At 47.2% G+C, this 25,233-nt stretch overlaps 1 protein-coding gene across 1 annotated transcript; it reads left to right on the top strand.

Moving 5' to 3' along the window:
* LOC122372482 lies at window positions 1–19,688 on the top strand. Its single transcript, XM_043349700.1, has 6 exons — window positions 1–90; window positions 1,017–1,166; window positions 1,324–1,419; window positions 7,607–7,736; window positions 7,877–7,952; window positions 19,178–19,688. Exons 3-6 carry the CDS (start codon window positions 1,333–1,335, stop codon window positions 19,215–19,217), a joined length of 333 nt encoding a protein of 110 aa, XP_043205635.1. The 5' UTR covers window positions 1–90; window positions 1,017–1,166; window positions 1,324–1,332; the 3' UTR covers window positions 19,218–19,688.
* Window positions 19,689–25,233: the final 5,545 nt, after the last annotated feature.

The following is a 25,233-nucleotide window of genomic DNA, read 5'->3' as shown; positions in this document are numbered from 1 at the left end:
GCTACCAGCGCTCGGCGTGTGCGGCCGGCTTCTGGCGTGGTGACTGAAGGACTGATTCGGGAGTGGAAAGAATTTCGACTACTTTACAAGGTAAGTAAACGACGATATTTTAATGATTGAAAGTTCCTTTGTGCTATGCAATGAAATGTTATAACTTGTTAGTCTTTTGAAACTTTATTTAGAAGGTATGTTTAAATATATTCACACATTGAATTGATGCTCTGGAAACTGAACAAACTTCGTCATATGCAATGTTCGACTTCGCTTCATACTAACTAGAATTATTTTAGAGTTAAGTTAGCCTTCGCTAATCTCAGATTTAGTTCTAATTTAATCGGCATAACATAGGTTCATCATGATCACCGATCACCGGATCATGTGACAGAACTAGGCGTTTCAGCTTTCACAACTGAGCTTCTCATTGTTTGTGTCGTCATATTTCTCAAACATTCTGTGCAAAAAGTTTGCCCGAACGCCGGCGTCCGTTCCATGGTCTTAATTTCTATGATTCCATGAGTCGCACCAGCTCCTTGTGGCCATGCGGCACAGCATAACTTCAGGCGCCGTACACTAGCGACACCTATGAGCAGTTATCAAACCATGCGGCGCAGCAGCATAGCTTCAGGCGCTGTACACTAGCGACATCTGTGAGCGGGATTAGAACGTTGCGGCACAGCATAACTTCAGGTGCCGTACACTAGCGATATCTATTAGCGGGATTCGAACCATACGGCGCAGTATACCTCCAGGCGTCGCGACCTATCAGGGAGCTATGAGCGAGATTGTAATGGTAGTGTTTTCTTCACTCATCAAATTAACCATCAGAATCATTTTGTTTTGTTTTCATCAATTGTTTATGGGCATTTCCTCGCATTCAAAAAAGCATCACAAATGGGCTGTGTGCTGCTTTGGTATACGACTCGTATAGCACTCGTATATTCACACTCCGCCGCGAGTTTACAAACTTACCAGCCACCCTCTCAGCGTGTGTTGACGCCGTGCCATCTCTCCGACAGGTGCGGCAGTATAGGAGTGAGTGTAAGATCGGGCCGAGGAGTGTGGCGCCGGTACAGCTGACACCAGACGTCCGTCCACCGGCCAGTCACCACTGAATTGACCTCCATCGAACACTGGAGCCTCCAGCGGCCTCACATCTCGACGGAAAGGCGAGTCAAATAATATATTCGCACTAAGCTTCGTAATTAACAAAAAAGTCTAACGTTTACTTCTAAAGAGTTTGATATCTCCTCGATCTTAGCGTTATAGTACGGCTTCTGCGAGATGTATAATTATTGAATTATTCCTTTCCTCCGTTTTTTTCAGGCTCACCCGATGGACCGAGGCGGACGGTGGCACTGCTCCAGCCTCCAACACACCAAACGATCCGATATATCCGTCATGATGACGCCAGTTTATCAGGTGAGTCGGCGCACAGAGGCGGGCGCAGCACTACATCTACCACACCTGACACCAGCGCACAGTAGTTTTATTGTACAAACCATGATGCTTTTCATATAGATCCTATGGCTCGGCATTGATATTTTTTTTAGCAATATCCTCCCCATCACATCAAAGCAAAGTGCAATTTCTTTTTTCGTTTCGTGTTACAGTCGCTAAAGATACGGTGTTGAGTGCTCTTGCGAGGAACATATTGTTATAATACAGGGGCGGTCGCAGACTTGGAGTTTGGGGGGGGGCCAACTTGGCAAAGGGGCCCCTGCACTGGCCCGGGGGGCCCGGTGCTAGCTTAAAGGGGCCCACGGGCGTAGTGCACGGGTGCATAAATCCAGCAATGGCCGGTGAAGCGGGGGGGGGGGGGGGGGGGAGGGGGTAGGGAGGTACCCGAGCGGAGGCTCATGCGAGCTTTGAGGGTGTACCATGTCGAAAAGGTACTGATAAGTGCATTTTGAAGCATTGATATTGTCAATAATTCACGCAGCTGTGAATTGACTACCGCAAAATAAAGGCGGCTAACGTTGCCATTTTCGAAGATATCGTGCTAAAACTTTTGACAGTAGGTCATCGGTATGCGGTCAATCACATGTGTTCCGTTTCTTTTTTTTTCACTTGAGCACAAATGTAAGTTTTAAGCACCATTACAGTAGGAAATGCTTCGAAAGATGGATAGTAGGCAAAATATCCTAAATTTGTCGTGCTGCCTGGAAAGTAGTGTTGCTGAGAAAAGGGGGTTTTGTTCCAGATTATTGTGGATGCAGAATACATTGTCTGCACCAACTGCAGAATTATTGTTGGTGCAACTGTGCCCACTGCACCCATGGTTCCTACAATTTGGGCCCATCGATAGCGCTTCGGCGATACCTATCGCCTAGAGGCTTCAATGGGGCCCTTAGAGTACAGTGTAAGACCCCCAGAGGCCGGCGTTGGACCTAAGGGTCAGCGAAGGGCCTCAAAGGCCCCAGGTAGGGCTACAGAGGCTGATGTGGGCCCTCAGAGGCAAGTGCGTGACGCCCAAAGGTAAGGCTTGAGCCCCCCAGAGAACAGTTAATAGGGCCACCAGTGGCCGGTGTAGAGACCTCATAGGCCAGTTTGGGGCCACCTCAGAGGCTAGTGTGGGGCCTCAGGTGTCGGTATGAGGCCCTTGAAGACCGTTATGGGTCCTCAGAAGCCGGCATCGATCCTTCAGATGCCAATACGGGGCCCTCAAAAGCACATAGGGGTCAGTTTTGGTCCCAGAGACAGAAATGGGACCATCAAAGGCCGGTGTGGGACCTTTAGAGGCTGGTTTGGGCCCTTAGAGGCCGGTTTGGCCTCAGAGACCAGTACAGGGCCTGCAAAGGGCAGTTCCCGTGAAGCGAGTTAAAATACGGAACCCTACGGCACCCCCCGTGACAGCCGCCACAAAAGAGTTGATGGCCCGTCGGCGGGCAGCGCTGCGTGTCTCGGACCGTGACAGTTACCGGGAGCTCAACCGTCAGGTCAAGTCAGCCGTCCGTCGTGACACACGGGAGGACATTGAGCGGCGGGTACGGGAGAACGGACCGAGCTCGTTGTGGCGCAGTGTGCGGCCCGTCATATCTGGGAAACGGACCACCAGACAGCTGCCAGACACAGACGTGGACAGTGTGAACCAGTACTTTGCGAGTATTGGTACCGCCACTGCCCGGCAGGTGGACACGGCGGGCCCGGCGCTGCCCGTGCGACTGCCGCGAGTGTCCACTGGCCGGTTTCAGCTGTCACCTGTTACGCCGGGGGAACTGCGGCATGTGATAGGCCGTATGCGGAGCAGTACGTCGTGTGGAGCTGACGGACTGTGCGTACGCTTTGTGAAACAGTGCATTGACTCATTGTGTCCTGTCATTACTCATATTGTCAACTCGAGCCTCATCAATCATACTGTCCCCAGCTCTTGGAAACTCGCTCTGGTGCACCCTGTACAGAAGACGGATAAATCCACCGATGTGTCTAACTTCCGGCCCATTTCTATTCTTCCGACAATCGCGAAAATTACAGAACGCGTAGTTTATGAACAGTTGTACTCCTACTTTACTAGTCACTGCCTATTCACATCTAGTCAACACGGTTTTAGATCGAACCACTCTACTGACACGGCGCTTTTAACTGTAACTGACAGAGTGTTCGAGGCCATGGATTCCCGTGAGGTAGCCCTTTTATGCATGCTAGACCTGTCAAAATGTTTTGATGTCGTGCCACATGAGAGACTCTTGGATAAGATGCGCCTGTACAATGTTGACACTCGGTGGTTTCAGAGTTACCTGACCGGACATTATCAGAGAGTTGTCGCCCAAGATCAGCGTGGCTACCGCACCATGTCAGCGTCACTGCCCAACCCTATAGGCACCTATCAGGGAACTGCCCTCGGGCCATTACTGTACAGTGTGTACGCGAATGATATGGCCCTGTACGCTGACGGTGCGACCATAGTGCAGTATGCGGACGACACCCAGGTTATCGTGAGTGGGAGACCCGGAGAAATTGGCACTCTTACTGCATCCATGGAACTCAATCTGTCACTTCTGTCGGCATGGTTTGGCAAAAACGGTATGAAAATTAACGCTCAGAAAACACAACTCATGGTCCTCGGGACTCGTCAAAATCTCAAGCAGCTCCCCACGGTTGGAATCAAATTTATGGGTGCCACTGTCTCCGGCTCTCCCACGGTGCGGAATCTGGGTGTTGTGTTCGACCAGACGCTGTCTTTTACCGCCCATGTTGACGACGTCGTACGCCGCTGCACAGGCCTGCTGATTGGTCTTACGCACAGCAGACACCATTTACCTCGAACGACGCTCAGCACACTAGTCAATGGTCTAGTCATCTCTCTCGTTCGGTACTGCATAAGTGTTTATGGATCGTGTAATGCTACTCAGATAGGGCGTCTACAGAAAGTGCTTAACTTCGCGGCGCGAGTTATATCAGGGCGACGTAAATTCGACCATGTTAGCGACGTGCTGCGCGATCTGGAGTGGCTCTCTGCCCGTAATTTGTACCGATACCATTCACTGACGCTTCTAAAGCGGACCCTGGTCACTGACCAGCCCGAGTCACTCGCCACTCACCTCATGTACAGACGTGATGTGCATCAGCGCAGTACGCGACAGGATGGCATGCTTCACCTGACAAGTATTCGATCAGAAGCAGGGAGGAGGCGTTTTACCTACGCGACTGTGACTGATTTTAACACCATACCAGTGGATATTCGAGCCATGAACCTGAGCCGATTCAAAAAGGAGCTGCACAAGTACCTGCTGCTGCAGCAGCTGCAGCAGCAGTAGAGACGCCTTGGACGACACTGATGTGATAGAACTGTATGTATTGAGTATGATGTGCAATGAGTGATGTGATGTCTGTATGCATGTGATCCGCTCACCTCATTTACGTCTAGTCTTTATATGTACTTGACACGGGCTCTGGAATAGCCACACATGTGTGGAATGAACCTAAGAAGTGCAATAAATAAATAATAAATAAATTTGAGGCCATCAGAGACCGACTTGGGCACTCAGAGGCTAATGTGGTTCCTTACAGGCCAGCATGGAGCCCTCAGAGGTCAGTGCGGGGCCCTTAACGACTGGCATGGGCCGGCGTTAGACCCCAGAGGCCAGTAGGGCCCTCAGAGGCCGATGCGGGCCCTTAGAGGCCGGCATCGGGTCTTCAGAAGCCCGTGTGGGGGCCCTCAGAGGCTAATGTGGGCCCTTACAGGCCAGCATGGGCCCCTCAGAGGTCAGAACAGGACCCTACTTCTGGCATTGGCCGGCGTTGGACCCCAGAGGCCAGCAGAGGGCCCTTAAAGGCCAAGATGGGCCCTCAGAGGCCGATGCGGGCCCTTAGAGGCCGGCATCGGGTCTTCAGAATTCAGTGCGGGGCCCATAGAGGCTAATGTGTGTCCTTATAGGCGAGCATTGAGCCCTCAGAGGTCAGTGTGGGGCCCTAAAAGACCGGCATGGGCCGGCGTTGGACCCCAGAGGCCAGTGGAGGGCCCTCAAAGGCCAAGATGGGCCCTCAGACGCCGATGCGGGCCCTTAAGAGGCCGGCATTGGGTCTTCAGAATCCAGTGCGGGGGGCCCCAGAGGCTAATGTGGGTCCTTACAGGCCAGCATGGGCCCTTAGAGGTCAGTGTGGGCCGGCATGGGCCGGCGTTGGGCCCCAGAGACCAGTGGAGGGCCCTCAAAGGCCAAGATGGGCCCCCGGAGGCCGATGCGGGCTCTTAGAGGCCGACATCGGGTCTTCAGAATCCAGTGCGCTGTGCGGGGCCCTCAGAAGCACTTAAAGGCTAGTCTTGGGACTCGAGAGACAAAAATGAGGCCACCAGAGGCCGGTGTGAGGCTCTCAGACGCCGGTTGGGCCCCTGAGGCCGGTTTAGGGGCCCTCAAAGGCCAGTGGAGGGCCCTCAGAGGTCAATGTGGGTCCTCAGCGGTCAATGTGGGCGCTTGACCGCCACTGAAGGGCCCTCAGAGGTCAGTGTAGGACCCTCAAAGACCGGTATGGGAGCTGTTAATAGCTGGCGTGGGTTTCTCGAGCCACGTGACAATCGAATACGGGCCAAGGCCCCATACGGCCATGGGGGCCCATCGGTTGTTTGGGGGGGGGGGCCAAATGATATGATGGCCCCCCTGATTTGCCTTTGGGGGGCCATGGCCCTGATGGCCCCCCCTGCGACCGCCACTGATATAAACTCAAAATGAATGACCTTTTCCTCGAATATGGACAGTTTAACCCGGCAGGCGGTGGGTCTACCAGCCACCTTCCGCGCGGTGGGGGGGGGGGGGCATTTTTTTGCCCCCCTCGTATCTCCGAAACTACTGGACGGATCCGGAAAATTCAAACGGCGTTCGATAGCCCTGTCAAATTTGTTGAAGGAAACCAAATTTCATTGACCTCGGGGTCACCGATGACGTCACAGGTCAGGTCAAAGATAAAATGTTTCACCGTTCACGGAGCTTCTAGGGAAAGTGCTATAACACCGAGTAAAACGCATTTTGTCGAAAATCAGCGATAAGGCGTCAGTTTTCTAGTACATATGTTGCTATTAGAGGTCACTGGTCATACCAGGTCAGGTCACCAAAGGTCACCAAGGGTCACCACATGAACCCAACTTTACTAAGGTTGTGCGATGCATGTTTTATGGCCAGTTTTTCATTTCCAACTCAATGGTATTGGTTATAAGACCATCAGGTACGGTTTAGGTCACTTTCTGGTGGAGGTCAGGTCAAGGTCAGGTCAAAAAAGGTCAAATTTCAAAGTTGATATTTTTGCATAAAATGAGTATCGATTCGATGCAACTCGTCACGGGGAGTCTAATGGTGGTCTTTGTTTTGCGCTACGAGGTCTAGAATTGCTAAAAATTGAGTTTGAAAATTTGACGTCATCAATTTTGAACAGTTTTTTTCGCTATAACTTGACCAAAAAAGAGGTATTGATCTCAAATTTGGTATGTAGATAGAAGGTGGTAGGGACTATCACATATATTCCGTTTTTTTTCGAAATTCAAAAAACTTTTTGGATTTTTCGGCTATTATTTAAAAAAAAATCTATTTTTTGTTTATTTTTGGGGGTCAAAATCCAAAAAATTCGAAAAACCGAAATTACAGTTTTGTAGCCCATTTGATTCCACACCTTTTATGTCTGAATCATTTTTCTGTATCTCTAAAGCTGTAGGCCTGACAGCTCTTCCCGCGAAACCTTTTTTTTTGGGTCGAAAATGGCAAAAATGACGTCACTCTGACGTCATTAGCGGCCAACCTATCATAGCCTTTGGAAAAAAATTTTGGTCACCATGTGCGCTAGCTACTCCCGGGAGGGTACTGAAAGTTTGGTGACGATCGGAGCAGCGGTTCTCGAGATATATCGAAAAAACTAAAGGGGGGGGGGGCAAAAAAATTCCCCACCGCCTGGAAGGTTAAATGTCGAAAATGATGTATTTAAGTACATCACCTAAATACATCATTTTCGACATTTAAACTTTCTACATTCGAGGAAAAGGTCATTCATTTTGAGTTATTATTACAGTCGCTAACATTTATTCTGTTCCGTCGCTACAATATGCATACCCTGCACTCAAACGTAATCCCGTATAGACAATCATATTCTCAGTCGTCTCATTGACGCCGTGCTATCTCTCCGACAGGTGCGGCAGTGCAGGAGGGAGTATGGCTCCGGTACAGCTGACACCAGACATCCGTTCACCAGCCGGTCACCACTGAACGGACCTCCGTCGAACTCCGGAATCTCCAGCGATCTCACACCTGGACGAAAAGGTGAGTCACAGCTTTTTTGCGTGTACTTTTCTGTACAAGAAAATAACGTGACTGAGAATTTTGATAGTTTTGATATGATATCGATTGTTACGCGGATATTAACTATGCTAAAGTGCCTGATTATATTTTTCTTATTTCAGGTTCAGCTCACCAGAGAGAGATGGCGGCCCTGCTTCAACACACCACCGGGACCCGCCACAGGAGTCGGATTACCAGGTGGGTCGGTGCACCGAAGGGGCACTGTATCTGTTGTGACATTATTGCTGTATACTTTTAACCCGCGCCGTGCTGGTGGTCTGAGTTAAGAGTTTACCGTGATGTGCTTGGGGGGGGGGGGGGGAGGGTCACGCTCCTCCCGTCTAACTCGGCTCCTGGGCCACGCAGCAACACGCGGGTAAGCGGTGTGTTCATTATGTTGTTTTACGCTAAAAGAGCGTAACAAAATAATGAAGGAAGAACATCAGTCATTTTTTAGGTTAGGTCAAAGGTCGGGTCGCCAGAGGTCATCAAAGGTCAAATTTTGTCTATTTCAACAACTTTCGAAACACCGACGCATAACTCGGGAACCAATAGAGCTACGGCGCGGAAAGGGCATTCTATAGTTATTTTTTTCAACGGCCTTTCTGAGCATTGCTTTCAGATTTGAACTCAAGTCAACGGTTTAGCCTAGAGAGGGCAAAAACTAAAAAAGCCGTTTTACGAAAAATGTTTTCTGTAATAACTTTTGCCTCAAGAGAGTCACGACTCACGACATTCATTTTGTCAGCAGCGTGTTCCTCTCGTCCAGACGCGTCGAATGAACTATAGTTTGACCTTGAAAGGTCATTTTGAAAATTGGACCTCGGGGTCAAGGTTATGACCTAACCGAAAAGGGTCATGTTGCATATCAGTCGATTCGTATCTTCGAGCTGAACTCACGTTATGCGCCAAACTCCATATAGAAGCGGGCATTGGGGTTCAGATTGATATTATGAGAAAAATATCAGTCATTTTCTTCATTAAACGGTTGTTTCTCTCTGTAGCGATCATTTATGAAGCACGCTACACTTAGTTACCAACGAGCGATATCATAATAGCTCCATTTTTGCCAGTATACTGGTTGCGGCCGAGTGCGACGGTGGCGCCGACTATCGGCTACTCGTGCAACTAGGGCCCTGTTTCAGCGGTGATCATCATCATCATCATCATGTGACATGTATTCGTATGGCATCCGTTAAAACACGGCTTTTCAGCGCAAGAGTCATTCCATATATGCACTGTCCTTAAGGCTCATGATCTAAGAGCCTACTAAAATACTAAGAATAAGCCATTTATACTCATTTATCTAAGAGATGCTATTAAAATCCAAGTTACCTACAAGCGTATTTTAAACGCACGCTGCACGCTGCTATTACACGTGTCAAATTGGGTTTCCATGGAAACATCAACAAACCATGACGCCGTCAATCTGTGTGATGTCATCTTATATTGCTGCTAACATCTTCACGGCCGTGCGATCAAACAAATGTTATCAAACGCATTCAACGAGACAGCAACTCTGTTCCAAACGCAGCTCACGAATTACACGAAACGTCATTAGTGTGACCTCATCACATTACGTCAGCTCGCGCAATTTGATAGTAGCGTGCTGCTATCACCGGTGAAACAGGGCCCTGGTCTCGTGGGAGGAGGCAAAAATAGCCCCCCACCTAATATGGTGTCTGTAAGGGTTCTTCGAAAATGCCATTTTGTGACCTTAGTAAAGGTTGTGGTACAATGTTTCTTTGTCATCCCGTTACCAACAGGACAGAACAATGCAATTGAGATATACTTTCGGGTTTAGTACTAAGTCCATTGAACCAAGCATTGAACAGTCACGCATGAAGGTGAGCTTTGGACACGTTTTTCCTAGTCTTGCTGTAAACATACAGACAAATCAATACCAATCATGACAAATTCAAACATTTTTTAGTTCAACTGACAACTCAAAAATAAACCAAAACGAAAAAAGGTTTTTTGGAATAAAGTCGCGCTAGATTGTAAAAACCCTACTGTGAATCGGCTGGCGGGTGGCGCGGAGACCCAGCGGCCGCCGGGTTAACTAACCCGCGCGCCTTTGAGGTCTGACAGGTTCCACGTCCTGTTGGGGGGGGGGGGGACACCACCAGATACGACGGCCATTGGTTCCGTCGTATCTCCGGAACCAATGGCCGGATCGGAAAGAATTCAAACGGCATTCGAAAGAGCTTATCGAGATGCACAAGATAATATATCAATGACCTTGATATTTGACCTGTGACGTCACAGGGAGGTCAAACAAGGTCAAATTACCTAGTCCAATTTACAATGACAAGAAGTCGTTCATAAAAATGAAATCCTAGTTTCCAAAATGTTGTATTTTTGTAAGTCTGTAAAATGTTGTATGAAGGCGTCAAATTAATGTCTCAAAAGCTACTGAAAATTTAGCGGCCTGCGCGCCGCCGTCTTTTCCCTATTCAAGAAAAACCAGAGGGAGGGCCAAAATGCCCCCCTCCCATCAGGGCGCTGGTTAGTGATGAAAATAATTTATTCTAAAAATCATCTAAAATGATCATTTATCCCGTGCCCCACAGTGGCGGTCTCAGCCAGCTTCGCTCTCGGGGGGGGGGGGGGCATATGTTACCACCCACCTCTAACTCAAAAACTAAGAGGGCTAGAAAGACGCGGTAAAAAGCAGTCGATAGCTCTTAATGCGTACGTTTGAAAGTATTTCAGTCATTTTTCATCTAAGAGCAATATTGGGGTCACCAGAGGTCATCAAAGGTCAAAATTTGCGAATTGTCATTATATTTTTCAGGGAACATGTCATTATCTCAGGAACTATGTAGCTAGAAAAACGCATGGAAAACCAATCGATAGCTTTTGAACTCTTCTTTTGATAAGGTCATTATAAAAAATGACCTCAGGTCAACGGTTTAGCCTCCAGAGGACAAAAACTCAAAGAAATAGCTGTTTTTACGAAAAGTGTTTTTCGACAATTTCTTTTGACTTAAAAAAAGCCACGACATTTCTTTTGCCAGAATCGTGTTCCTCCCGCCGAGATGCGTCGAATGAACTATAATTTGACCTTGAAAGGTCAACTTGAAAATTTGACCTCAGGTCAAGGTCATGACCTGACCGGAAAAGGTCATGTTGCATATCAGTCGATTCGTCTCGGCAAGACAAACACATTGAGGCCATCCCCAGCGTTCTATCTCATTCCAATCGAGAGTTATTGGCAAAAATCTGTTTAAAGCCTCAAATGACCTCGGATGACCTTTCTAGAGGCTATCAGCAAAAAAGACACCTTGGTCGTCACGGGTGGTCCAAATCATTGTGATTCTGAAATATTTGGACTGTTCCTATGCGTACACACGGATCTAGAGGCATTTTCATTTTTCTCCATTGACTTTAATGGAAAGGTGAGACACGCTACTGGCCTGACCTTAGGTCACGGATATAAAAATCCGAGATAAACAAATTATAGGTGCCCATAACATCATGCAATCCACCAAGTTTAAAGCCTCTCTGACAAACACTGCAGGCTGGACAGTGGACATGATTGCAAACTTTTTTAGGCTTGGTCAGTTAACTTGACCTGGTGACCTGACCTGACATGACATGGGGTCAAAAACTTCACACTTTGTCCAAAATTGATGTACAGAAAGCTACTCCAAGCGGCGCGGCGCTACGCGCCGCGGTTGTTTATTCACACGCAAAAAACGCGACAGGGTGGTAGGTAACATATGCCCCCCCCCCCCACTGCATAGAGATCTTATATACATAGAGATGACATGCACTTAAAATCGTGGCGATTCAGTGGGTCTTTTTAAGCAACTTATTTTCAGCCAGTAGCGTGCCAATATGGCTGAGGCAATGCTATAGTCCGTTTTTCTTATCTTTAGACTTCACTCCAAGATGTTTCGCAAGATATGCACGAGACAAAGCATGGCTTAGAAAAAATCAAGCCCTTCGGAAACAGAAAATATTGCCTTGAAGCCTGGAGAGTGGCGCTCTTGGGTGCGGCAAGTGCAGATTTGTAGTCTCACAAATGTGTATTACATAAATAGGTAGGTACTTATACCTACCTGCTACAAAAATTAAGTTGGATAAAGTTTGGTATGCTAACCGAACTATCGATCCGATGAATTAAAGGGTACCTATAAAAGCGAATATCACTTGGAAATGAACTATTCTGCAAATGGACACAAGTCATCATCAGTGACTTTAGTTCAAGACCTATAGGGCTTGGTTCCAGCCGAAGTTTTTTGAAACCGCAGGTGCGTGCGACTGCGAGTGCGGACCCAATGCAAGGAAATTCTTGAAGGAGCTCGGCGTGTGGCTCGTAACAAGTTCTGGCGACTGTCGTGAAGCACTTGGTTTGTGGTTCGCTATCGCAGACATTCGAGTGAACGCGTTTTCGATAGTATTGACTGTGACGTTGTAATCCTCACGAAGTATCATGTGGACGGGTTAGACTGCGTGACGAGAGGCGGAGATGAATTATGCCTGTGGAGGTAGGCAACCCGCAGGACATGCGTGTTCAGCGGCGCAGGCTACCAACACGAGTTGGCTATATGAGCGTGTGTTTAGCGATGAATGCAGCATTGATCGAAATTAACAAATATACATACTATTTCAATGTGATGACATGTTTTGCTCGTATTACCCGCTAGTGTCTACAAATCTACCACCAGTAACTCGTAATACAAATTACAAAAGACAGGAAACACAGGAGTCGTACTCGTATATTGGGTATGTTTGGTTCACCGAAGCCATCGTAGGTCCCATGCGCCCTCAATCACTTTCACTGTCACTGTCGTCACTGCTCGAATCCTGAAGTGACACGATCACTGGCTCGATGTCCTCCATCATACCATCTGCTCGCCAGTACACCTCTTCCAGTTCTCGCACGTGGCGGCAGCAGTTTCGCCACAAGTCCGGTGGCGCGGCGTCTCGGCTATCCAGCAGCAGCCTTTCCACGTCATTCAGATGCCCAGTGTTGTTGAACTGGCGGACGTGCGTCTTCATGTTTGCCCAAACCATTTCAATCGGATTGAGGTCGCAATGATATGGGGGCAACCTCAGTACTTCATGACCGGCCTCCTGTGCCACCTTGTCCAACACATACTCGCGTGTCTGTTTCAGAGGGCGAACCAGCTCAAGAAGCTCGACCTTCCGCAAGTCCGGATCAGGATTGACATCATGTACCCGCAGCCATTCTTGGATCGCTTCCTTCCTCCAGCTAGCTGTAGGTGCCTTGTTAGCACATCTTGAATGATACGAGGCGTTATCCATAATGATCACGCTATTCGCTGGCAGGTTCGGCAGAAGTTGGAGTCGAAACCAGTCCTCGAAACAGCTCGCGTTCATAGACGTGTGATAGTCGGCAGACTTGCCGTCCGTCCTCATACACATGAATGCTCCTGGGGTGAAGCCGCTGTCCGAGCCAGCATCGACTATGATTAGGCGCTTGCCCTTCCCTGTCACTGGCTTATGGCCGGCCACGTCGTCACTGTCCAACCACGCGACCGTTCGCATATCAAACTGGTTATACCAGGTCTCGTCCAAGTACACTATAGTGCGCTCTGGGTCGGAGCTTCTAATCTTCCGAATGCGTCTCAGGAACGCGTTCCGGGCTGCCACCACCTGAGGTTTTTCAACCAGCAGCTTTCGGTTGTTCACTTGTCGGAACTTGAATCCTATTTGGAACAGCTGCTTTCGTATGGTTGAGCGCGAGATAGTCTGCTCGAACTTGTCCTGAACTGCCGCTCTAATGGTGTCCAAAGTGACCTTTTTCCCTTCCAGGTACATGGCATGCACCATTCTTCTGAACGCGCACTGGTCAAACTCGTCGAAGTACTCGCGTGGCCCCCTGTTAGGGCGCTGGCGGGCTGGAGACTGGCATCCATGTGTCTCTATTCCACTCTTGAATGCATTAACAGAGGCAATCGACACTCCAGTAGCAGAGCTGGTCTCCTTCGCTACGTTAATGCTAGCCGCTGCACTCTCATCACCTTGCTTGAGGTATTCATCTTTCTTTCGAATAAAATATTGGTAAACATTATAAACCACTTGTCTCGCTTGTGCACCGATCGGTTTTCCTTGCCGAAGTTTTGAGAGCATTGCATATTATTGTATACGAATGGATATAAATTTCAAAAGATATATAAAAGTCTCAGATTTCCTTGATACACAGCAGACATATGGTGTGTTCGCTTTTAGAGCCAGTGGCAATGAGCGTGACGCTTGATTTTTATTATCAAATTGTGTGACGTCACGTGCTAAGTTATCTGCACATCTTGGAGTGAAGTCTAAAGATAAGAAAAACGGACTATAGTCTGAAGAAATTATTACGTAGCGAGCGAAGCAAGTGTAGTCTTTCGTAGATTAACGGAAATTTCTGAGTATGAGCGGCCGGCCGGCCGTGGTTACGCTTTTGCGAGGCTTATATCTCAGCAACCACTTGACCGATTTACATTCGATGATTTTTCTAGGGTAGCTTCATTCCTTCTACCAAGTATTGGACTATTCTCGATGCATGTGGGTGACCGCTTATGCACGTGCCACGTGCAAAACGAAGAGGTGTCAGTTTTGCAATTGTTGCAATATCTTGGTAACTACTTGGCCGATTGCGCTGAAAGTTGGTATGTAGGTAGGCACATCCATGTGCCACAGTTGGGGTGCTGCTGCACGTGCGCACGTGCAGGGTGCCGCTTCCAGATCTCGAAAACGGCTAGGCCGATTGCGCTCAAATTTGGCACATCGCTAGGGACCGGTTAGTAGGGTGCAGTGCACAAGTTAGTTGGAGGTGTCCCTTGCAAATTCGCTTGTCCAAGGCCCACCCTCTCGCTCGCTCCGTTGGTCGCCCCAAAAGGCGTTAACTGGTTAAAAATATTGCTGTTCTTTCCTGGCTGATTTCATTCCTGAGGTAAGCAATGAAATTTGTAGCATGATTTCATTTTGTGTTTTTATTGAATTCCTTAAAAGCTCGCCTAAAAACATTCTCTCTCATTCAGGCTCTCATCAACCCGGCAGGCGGTGGACCTCCCGGCCACCTTCCGCGCGGTGGGGGGAGGGGGCATTTTTTTGCCCCCCTCCCGTATCTCCGAAACTACTGGACGGATCCGTAACATTCAAACGATGTTCGATAGCCCTGTCAAATTTGTCGACGGAACTCCAATTTCACTGACCTCGGGGTCACCGATGACGTCACAGGTCAGGTCAAAGATAAAATGTTTCGCGTACGTTAAAAATAGGGCGTACCTACGTTGCCTAGTATATATGTTGCTATTAGAGGTCACACCGTCACTGATAATACCATGTCAGGTCACAGGTCAGGTCACCAAGGGTCAGCACATGAACCAACTTTACTATTTACTAGGGTTGTGCGATGCATGTTTTATTGTTTTATGGCCCCCCTGACATGGTCCCCCCCCCCAAAAAGGTTACAGGTCTAAGGTCATTTGGGTCAGGCTCATGGAATTTTCAGGGTAGGTTCCTTGAGATTTGGTCAAGTTTGGCGCTTTCGGTCAACCGTCGTGAAAACGGCTGTTCTGAACCTTTCTGAGCACGGTGCAAGCTCAAATATACATATTTTGCATGTTCCCATTCAATGATACATTAACCCTCGCCGGACCTATTGGTTTTCTACATATGCGCCGGCCGGGGGGGGGGGGGGTACGATTTCCCTCGCCGTTTCGCCCCTGATGAAGCTGGACCGTCGCGGAAAAAACAAGCGTGTGCGCCGTTACAAGACGCAGGGACTGGTACCCGATTTTAAGGTCTCATGAGGTCAGGTCAAGTGACCAAGGGCCAGGGTTCAGTTTTTCATAACTTCGCAAAAAAAAACGGTCGGAGAGCCGCGATTTTGGCATCATCGTGTTCGCCTCGCTCAGGCGCGTCGAATGGTATACTTTTTGTTCGGGTGAGGTCAACTTGAGGTGTTGACCTCGGGTCAAGGGCAGGTCAGCTCCCCCAGATCACGAAGCTGGTTGAAAGAGGTCATGTTACATATTACTCGAATCGGCAGGTCTTCCTGCGTTTATTGGTGGCTTTCCCGACTAGCTAACTCAATTTGATGGGGAGTTATTGATGAAAAACTAATGACCCAAGTATATAACTGCAATGAAAACCGTAAGCCTCATGCTAATAATTATATTCAAAATAGGGCCAAGAAAATAAGACATCTTGGCCAAACTGACAAACTGACTTTTGTCAAACCGTCTTACGGTTTTCATTGCAGTTATATATGTAATTATGAGCCTCAAAACCGCGCTTTTAATCATTTGGGTCATTTAACCCTCGCCCATGTAGGGGGGGGGGGGTGCAACCCCCCCCCTGAGGTTTTTCTTAGCTACACGCCGAACCGTTTCAGATAGCCGGCTCAAATTTTCAGTACCCTATGGGGCATCCTTTGCGCAACTTTTGGTATTTTTTTTTGTCAAGGTCATGTCAGGTCACGGAGTTATGATGTCATAAAAGGAACAACCTCCGGCCAGATTTACGCTAAATTGGAGATTGCTTCACATTGGTATAAATGCCGACTGACCTGACACACTGATGGATTGTTTTAGAATCATAACTGGCTGATTTGACATTGGCACAATGTCCGTTGACATTTTGAAGGTTACTAAAGGTCAAGGTAAGGTCAGTGACCTCGGTTGACCTGTAATGACTTCTTGCACTTGTATGCCTTTTCGGGGTATTTTGATGCCCTGAATTCGAATTTGCTATCCATTTCAGGCATCGTCGGTTGTTTCTTGTAGTTCATTTTGGGTCAGGGTCAGGTCAGTGACGTCGCACGCCTGACGTGACCCAATGCACAAATGACCTTGCAGACTTCCGATGCTCCCAACGCATCATTTTTATAGTTATGACATCGAAATACACACCAAACGATAGAGAATTGATCAAGGATCACGATAGTGAAGGTTTCAAGTCGATATCTCTTACCGTTTTGCCGCAATCGGCGCGGAAATCTGAAAAAGTTAGATTTTTCCGAAAATTTGACCTTTGACCGGTCATAAGTAGGTCAAATGCTGATCTAGGACCAAAAAATATACCACCAATCGCGAGATCTCGTCGAGAGCAATCCGTTGGTCTTTTCCGCTAAGCTCTACGACGCTCCGTTTTCAAACGCCAGGGGGGTCGCACCAACCCCCCCCCCCTGCATGGGCGAAGGTGGCAAAACACCGTTTACGGGCGAGGGTTAATCAATGACCCAAGTGACCATAAATGACGCCACGCAATGTCAACAATGCAAAAGTGAAGCATCGGACCTTGCAAGGCGTGCAAGAAATCACGATTCATGTGCAGGAGACAGTTTGAGATAGTTCTCGGCGCTAACATAGCAGTTTTCATTTTTCCCCATTGACTTATACCTAATGGTGAGGTCACGTGGCCGACCTGACCTCATGTGATTTTTAGGGAAAATCCGAGATATATGTACAAGTTGTGAGACCTCTGGATGATACTACATCCTGTAAGTCTCATCTCCCTGTGAAAGTTCCTCTGGCACTGACGGCGTTGCAAAGTTGCGACATCTGAGGACTGTGCAGAGGGTCACTTATGACGTCACAGGTCAGCGACCTGACCTGACCTGAAAATGCGGTCGGTGTCACAAGATGCGGCTTGGATCAAAGGTCATGTATGCCAAGTTTCAGCTCTCTATCGCCTGCGTGTTCGGAGCTATCGTGAAAAACCCTATAGGGAGGCGGCACCCGCCCTCCCCCCCCCCCCCCGTCGGACGGCGAGGGTTAATGATATTTGCAGTACCTGATACGAGCATAAGGTTAAAACATGCCTAATTTCATTTCAATAATAACGCTCGAAAGCGTCACAGCTAGACAAAAAAGAAAAACTGTACTTAAAAATAAGCGGATGTGAGCACAATCTCCTTGACCGAATCCTTACAAAATGCAAGTCACGGGCCATGGCACCCCAGAAAACCTTGCTTAAAAAGACCCACTGAATCGCCACGAAATCAAGTGCTTTAACATAGGCGTGTCATCTCTATGTATATAAGATCGCCCCACTGCACTGGGGCGAAGGTTATGAAATGCAATGAACGCTAACCAGTGTTTCGAGTAATAGTTATGCCTACATTACTTATCGTGTGCTGTGGTCAGAGACGTTTACAGTGCTAGGGTCAAACTTAAACCTTCCAGGCGGTGGGGGAGGGGCATTTCCCCTTCCCTTTCGTTTTTTTTATATATATCTCCAGAACCGCTGCGCCAATCGTCACCAAACTTTCAATACCCTCCCGTAAATAGCTTTTGCGCATTGTGACCAAAAATATTTCCAAAGGCTATGATAGGTTGGCCGCTAATGACGTCGGAGTGACGTCACTTCTGCCATTTTCGACCCAAAAAAAGTTTCGCGAGAAGAGCTGTCAGGCCTACAACTTGTAGAGATTTAGAAAAATGTTACGGACATAAAAGGTGGAGAATTAACAGGGCTACAAAACTGCTATCTCGAATTTTTGAAATGTTTGGATTTTGACCCCCAAAAATAAAAAATAGGTTTTTGAATATAATAGCCGAAAAATCCAAAAAAGGATTTTTCTAATTTCAAAAAACTGGAATAGATGTGCTAGTCCCTACCGCTTTCTATCCTCATACTAAATTTGAGATCGATACCTTTTTTTTGGCCAAGTTATAGCGAAAAAACTTTTCAAAATTGATGACGTCAAATTTTCAAACTCAATTTTTAGCAATTCTAGACCTCGTAGCGCAAAACAAAGACAACCATTAGACTCTCCGTGACGAGCTGCATCGAATCAATACCCATTTTATGCAGAACTATCAACTTTGAAATTTGACCTTTTCGACCTCACCTTGACCTGACCTCCACCAAAAAGTGACCTAAACCGTACCTGATGGTATTATAACCAACACCATCGAGTTGCAAATGAAAAATTGGCTATAAAACGTGCATCGCACAACCTTAGTAAAGTTGGGTTCATGTGCTGACCCTTGGTGACCTGACCTGGTATTATCAGTGACCTCTAATAGCAACATATGTACTAGGCAACTGACGCCCTATCGCTGATTTTCGACAAAATGCGTTTTAATCGGTAATATAGCGCATTCCCTAGAAGACCCGTGAACGGTGAAACATTTTATCTTTGATCTGACATGTGACGTCATCGGTGACTCCGAGGTCAATGAAATTTGGTTTCCTTCGACAAATGTGACAGGGCTATCCAACGCCGTTTGAATTTTACGGATCGTCTAGTAGTTTAGTAGTTTCGGAGATACGGGGGGGGGGGCAAAAATATGCCCCCCCCCCCCACCGCGCGGAAGGTAGCCGGTAGGCCCACCGCCTGCCGGGTTAAAACAGCTTTGTGATTCCGGGTCTTTGAGTCTCTGTGCATTAAATGTATTTGACTATGCTTTATTTAACCAAAAATATAATCCCTGACGTCTTTTCTTCTTCCGCAGGCTGTTCGCACGCGAAGAACTTCAAAACAAGGAGCAGTAAGAGTGAATCGGAGAACAGAAGAACCACTTCGAAATGTATAGAGGGGGGGGGGGGGTTTGAGGGAGGGAATCAGATCAATCAGAATCAGGGAATCAGAGGGAGGTAGGCGTGCCTGCCTCCCCGATTATCCCCTCCCTACCATGTGTGGGGGAGGGGTGTGATCAGGGGGAGGTAGGTGAACCTGCCCTCCCCCTGATTATCCCCTCCCCGCCGTGTATATGGCGGGGGGGGGGGGTAATCAGGGGAAGGTAGGTGAACCTGCCCTCCCCTGATTAGCTCTCCCCCCGCCGTGTATATGGGGGGGGGGGGTAATCGTGGGAAGGTAGGTGGGCGTGCCTGACCTCCATCCTGATTATCCTCTCCCCTGCAATGTGTATTGTAGGGGGGAGGGGATTACCCCCCATGCCATGTGTGTTTGGGGGAGGGGGTAGACGACATTAACAAAAGAAGAAGAATACATGCTGGACTCACGTTGATTGTTTATTTCTGCCGGATATATACATCACGGCTCACGCAGTGTAACTCCTACACGCCCCCCCCCCCCCAAGTTTTTTCCTGGGAGGGAGAGTAACAGGGGTTCCCCCGGTGGACCTGTGTCGTGGACGTCGATGTTGGGTGGGGGAGGCCAGGCACCAGCCGGTGGCTGACAACCCCCCAACAGACACGTCCCCGACCAGTGCCGCGGACGTTTGGGTTGGGAGAGGGGGGGGGGGCGGTCAGCCAGGTGGCGACTACCGTTTCCGGTAGCCACCACCTGGTGGCCAACACCCCCCCCCCCCCAACCCACACGTCCCCGACAAGAGTGGTCCACCGGGGACCACCCTGTTCCCCTCCCCACCCAATAAAGAGCTTGGGTGGTATGTCTAGGAGAACACATACCACCCGAGCATGGGAGGGGGGTAACCAGGAGAGAAGTCAGGTAGACCTGCCTTCCCCCGATTACCCCCCTCGGATACCATCAGTCACATCCAGTGACTGTTGCGCGACACCACCGGATCTTCTCCGATTCCAACTCGCTGCTGCAATGTTCTTCACTGCGATGATGGTGTCTGTGGTCGTCCGGACTGCAGAGGACACCGGCGCCAGTCGACAAAGACCTGCCGAAGAAGGAAGGATGTCAGGGATGTATATTCTCTGACTCGACATGTTAGAGAATAGAATTAATTGTAAAGCACATTTACTAAATATAAATTTCAAACATCGCTTTGGATGTAACGGTAATGTCGATAGCAAGTGTCACTTGTCAGACATATCCGGACGCGCCATGCCTCGGTGCCAACAGCGCGCAGCCGACCGGCCACCGCCCGGGGGCAGGTCGGGCGGCAGGGGCGGAGCCAGGCACACGGCGGAGTGGGGTAGGGAGGGAGGGGCAGCGACCGAGGTGGCACCGGGTCCGAGGTCCGGCCATCGTCCCTCGCCGCCTCGGCAGCGAGGTTGGTGAACATCGGGCTTCCACCCGGCAGTCCAGGGTTCAATTCTGGTCTCCGCCCGGCAACCGGGGGCGGTCGCGCTGCGGGGCGACCGCCCCTGCGGCCGGCGGTGATCAGAATTGTTCCTTGGATTGTCGGGTGTAAGTTGTGATGTTCATGAGGCCCCGGGCCAGTAAGTCCGGGGCCGCGCACATCTCAATCATATATTTAGTTCAGCTGCATTCCTTCAAATTTTAGCAGCAGTTCATATTCATGCCGCGTATCCAACTGAATACGTATTCACGTATTCAATTGGGTACGAAGTATGAATTTGAACTGTGCTACCAAAACTTGGAGAAATGCAGCAATCCAGGTTACGGGTCAAAGAGAGCTGGCACTTGAACAACGCAATAACAATCAAAGACAGTATCATATCAATAGATCAAAACAAAGTCTTCGAAAACTACTGTCTTCAGCAAGCACCGAGTTGGTAACTGCAAGTTCCTTTAGCATATACAATTTTCAAAATAACTTTGCGCTTCCAATGCATTTAACTGCCTACATCGACGATTTGTTTTAAACCCCACCTGTTCTCTCTGAATTTTCGACAAGTTGGCAATTGAAACTTGGTACTTGAAACATGTGATTATGCGGCCCTTCACGAGAAGAACCAAACGGCAAAAAATTACCTTAAAGGCTCAGCTGAGCAGGTTATCTCAAATGACAGGGCGATGAACTTAAGATGGGTTTTTAGTTTTTCGTAATCGGTACAACTTTTCGCAGAGCAAAGATTCTGGTGCCAGCGTATGTGTCATGTCAAGTACAGTTAACCTTTAGTGTTCAGAACTTGACAGGTTTAACTTGAACCTAACTTATGACCTTTGATGATTTTGAAATATGATCTAACTAAATGGGTGACCTAGCCTCTAACAGGAATGTCCTTGCGTGAACTTCACCTCAGAATGGCCTGGCATTATTCCCTTAGCGACAAACTCGGGATGCACGAAGCTTAATTCAAAACATGTGACTATCTAAAACACAAGAGAAAAAGCACTGTTTCAGATCAATTTTGATGGTGACTTTGACACTGATCGGTAACTTTGACCACATCCCCCAAATCTTAAAAATATCTCCCTTACTTTCCTTTCTTACCAATTATTTTTCCTGTTATTCCTTTAACCTTCCAGGCGGTGGGGGGGGGGCATTTTTTTGTCCCCCCTTCAGTTTTTCGATATATCTCGAGAACCGCTGCGCCGATCGTCAGCAAACTTTCAGTACCCTCCCGGGAGTAGCTAGCGCACATGGTGACCAAACATTTTTCCAAAGGCTATGATAGGTTGGCCGATAATGACGTCAGAGTGACGTCATTTCTGCCATTTTCGACCCAAAAAAAGGTTTCGCGGGAAGAGCTGTCAGGCCTACAGCTTTAGAGATACAGAAAAATGTTTCAGACATAAAAGATGGGAAATCAAGAGGGCTACAAAACTGCTATTTCGGTTTCCGATTTTTTTTGTATTTTGACCCCCAAAAATAAAAAAAATAGATTTTTTGAATATAATAGCCGAACAATTCAGAAAGTTTTTGAATTTCGAAAAAAACGGAATATATGTGATAGTCCCTACAGCCTTCTATCTACATACCAAATTTGAGATCGATATCTCCTTTTTTGGCCAAGTTATAGCGAAAAAACTGTTCAAAATTGATGACGTCAAATTTTCAAACTCAATTTTTAGCAATTTTAGATCTTGTAGCGCAAAACAAAGACCACCATCAGACTCCCCGTGACGAGCTGCATCGAATCAATACCCATTTTATGCAAAAATATCAACTTTGAAATTTGACCTTTTTTGACCTGACCTTGACCTGACCTCCACCAGAAAGCGACCTAAACCGTACCTGATGGTCTTATAACCAACACCATTGAGTTGGAAATGAAAAACTGGCCATAAACCATGCATCGCATAACCTTAGTAAAGTTGGGCTCATGTGGTGACCCTTGGGGACCTTTGGTGACCTGACCTGTGACCTGACCTGGTATGACCAGTGACCTCTAATAGCAACATATGTACTAGACAACTGACGCCTTATCGCTGATTTTCGACAAAATGCGTTTTACTCGGTGTTATAGCGCTTTCCCTAGAAGCCCCGTGAACGGTGAAACATTTTATCTTTGACCTGACCTGTGACGTCATCGGTGACCCCGAGGTCAATGAAATTTGGTTTCCTTCAACAAATTTGACAGGGCTATCGAACGCCGTTTAAATTTTCCGGATCCGTCCAGTAGTTTCGGAGATACGGGGGGGGCGAAAAATGCCCCCCCCCCCACCGCGCGGAAGGTGGCCGGGAGGCCCACCGCCTGCCGGGTTAAATATATCGCTCGAGATAATTTACGAACTGTTTTTTCTTGTCTCTGGCATTTACTTCTGCCCACTGACCAGTGTTAACCGACCTGAGGCGAAAGCTTTTGGTTCTTGGGAATTGTCTTACCGATGTCTTTTGTTTGATACTGTTTTGTTTCCGTATACCGTCTTTACGGTGTGTAATGTGGAATACGGTTGAAAAACGTCGTGAGGGCTCGACCGGATTACCGTTCCTATTTTGATTTTCCAAAATTTTAAACTAAGCATCGAACACATGCTTCCAGTTCAAATGAATTACTAAGGGTTCAAGACAATTAAAAGTTAAAACATGGATGAGAGTATTATTTCATCGATGGTTAAAAGTATTTGCTCGCCTAGGATTTTAACACAAAAAGAACGTTCTATAAATTTATATGTAAAAATGTTTTTGCACTCTTCCGAATGTTAGATCAAAATAAACGTGAGAAAACAATTGTTTTGCAAGACTGATCTAGGTACTCAAGTAATTACCTTCCAAAAAGTTAGATGTCATCTGTAATTTAGTTAAAATACAAATGTGAAACATACCATATCGGCATTTCCAAACGTTTGTTATTGACTTGTACCTACGTTTGACTAACAAATAAATTATCCAGTGTGACATTAAGCTATGGTACTGACCAGCTTCCTAGAAGCAAGCTTTTGTAAGATGTATGTAAATGTGGGTAAAACAAATGTAGTTTAAACTTCAATGTTGGCTAACCCAAAAGTTACATTTAGCCGCGTTAGGTCGGCGCTTCGATCGCAGCACATCGAGGCGGGGAAGGAGTGTGAAGAGTGAGTGAGTGAGTAAAGGGAAGAGCGAGAAGGGAAGGAAGGAGAGGAAGAGAGGGCAAACAAACCCTCTATTTCGGCTCCTACGCCACGTTGCGATGAGTGCTAAGCTAAGTTCGAAAAACCTTCGAACTCGTGAAAAAGTACTAGGGTCATGTCAACGATAATAACATATGTGATCAAAAGGCCATATGTTTCAGTGTTCATCATTGTTAAAGGAAGACTGCCACCTTCAAAAAGTTTTCTCAGATCGGCCTATGATTTATTCCCTGGACAAAACAAAATTTTAGAATTCACCTGACAAAGTATCATCACGTGAATCGCGAAAAAATTGTCGATTATCATACAATTATCAATCGGTTAATGTCTAGCGACAATGTTTACACATCACTAGAATTCAAGGTCATAAGATTATTACATTTTATTTGAAAAAGTAAGGTATTTTATGATTTACTAATATATGATTTCATAAGAAATTGGCCATGTTTAATTTATTTTGCATTTAAGTTCGTAAAACATTTAAAAATCATGGCTCATTTGGAATGGGTCTGGCCCATGTTAAACCCCATTTCCCACACTTTTTTGGAAAAAATGAACTACTGAATATATAAGTTTAACTTTTATTTTGACACTCCAAAATTCTTCTCTGATCTCGAAACAATCAAAGTTTTGACATATATTTACCAAAAGATAAGAAAATTCATGTTTCAAAGTTATCGATAGACAGTAGAGATGTCGGTTTTCTTGGACTAAAAAAAATGGCATCAAACTGAACTTTGGTCTCCGATTTCTCACAAACGGGTTCGAATTTCGGAAAACCGACTTCAGTCTGGGACATAGGTGGCTCAGCTCTAGTGAAAACCGTTTTGTGAAAAAATGGTGGCAGTCTACCTTTAAACAAATGACCTCATTGTTTTTATTATTATTTGTGTATTCAAGTATTTAAGCTTCGTGCCGATGAAGGTGGTTAACCCTCGCGGGCCCGGGGGGGGGGGGGGAGGGGCGTTTTTCGCCCCCCTGGCGAATATTTGCGATAACTCCCGAACGCTTAGGGATAGGAAGGCGAAACTTTCAGTACCTTTTCTCCCATCAATTTGACATCTTCTGAAGAAAACAATTTGGACCTAGCCCCCTTGATGACGTCACAAGGTCCATTTTTCTAGACCCCTGCACGGCAAACTTCGGCGTCACAGACGCAAACTTCAAATAGCTGCTAAAAATAGAGTTTTAGAGATAAAGACAAATTACGAGCACGGCTGTGTAGCGTTTGACCTAGATAAAAATAGAAAAATAGTTTTGGTGACCTGAGGTCAGAAGTCAGGTCAACGACCCCGAAATGTGGTTTTAGTTTTTCGCAAATAACTTCGACAAAAATGGTCCTAGAGCTACGGCAGTGGTACCATCGCATTCGCCTTGTCAAGCCGCGTCGAATGA

This window comes from Amphibalanus amphitrite, unplaced genomic scaffold, assembly GCF_019059575.1.
Source record: "Amphibalanus amphitrite isolate SeventyFive unplaced genomic scaffold, NRLGWU_Aamphi_draft 001364F_arrow, whole genome shotgun sequence".
Taxonomy (NCBI): domain Eukaryota; kingdom Metazoa; phylum Arthropoda; class Thecostraca; order Balanomorpha; family Balanidae; genus Amphibalanus; species Amphibalanus amphitrite.
This window is presented reverse-complemented; position numbering and strand designations above follow the sequence as displayed.

Bases quoted from the DNA above. Each gene is read 5' to 3' on its own strand.
- LOC122372482 (XM_043349700.1), top strand. From the start codon at position 1,333: ATGGACCGAGGCGGACGGTGGCACTGCTCCAGCCTCCAACACACCAAA. The intron at 1,420-7,606 runs GTGAGTCGGCGC...TCTCTCCGACAG, and splicing joins TGATGACGCCAGTTTATCAG to GTGCGGCAGTGCAGGAGGGA. The intron at 7,953-19,177 runs GTGGGTCGGTGC...CTTCTTCCGCAG, and splicing joins CACAGGAGTCGGATTACCAG to GCTGTTCGCACGCGAAGAAC.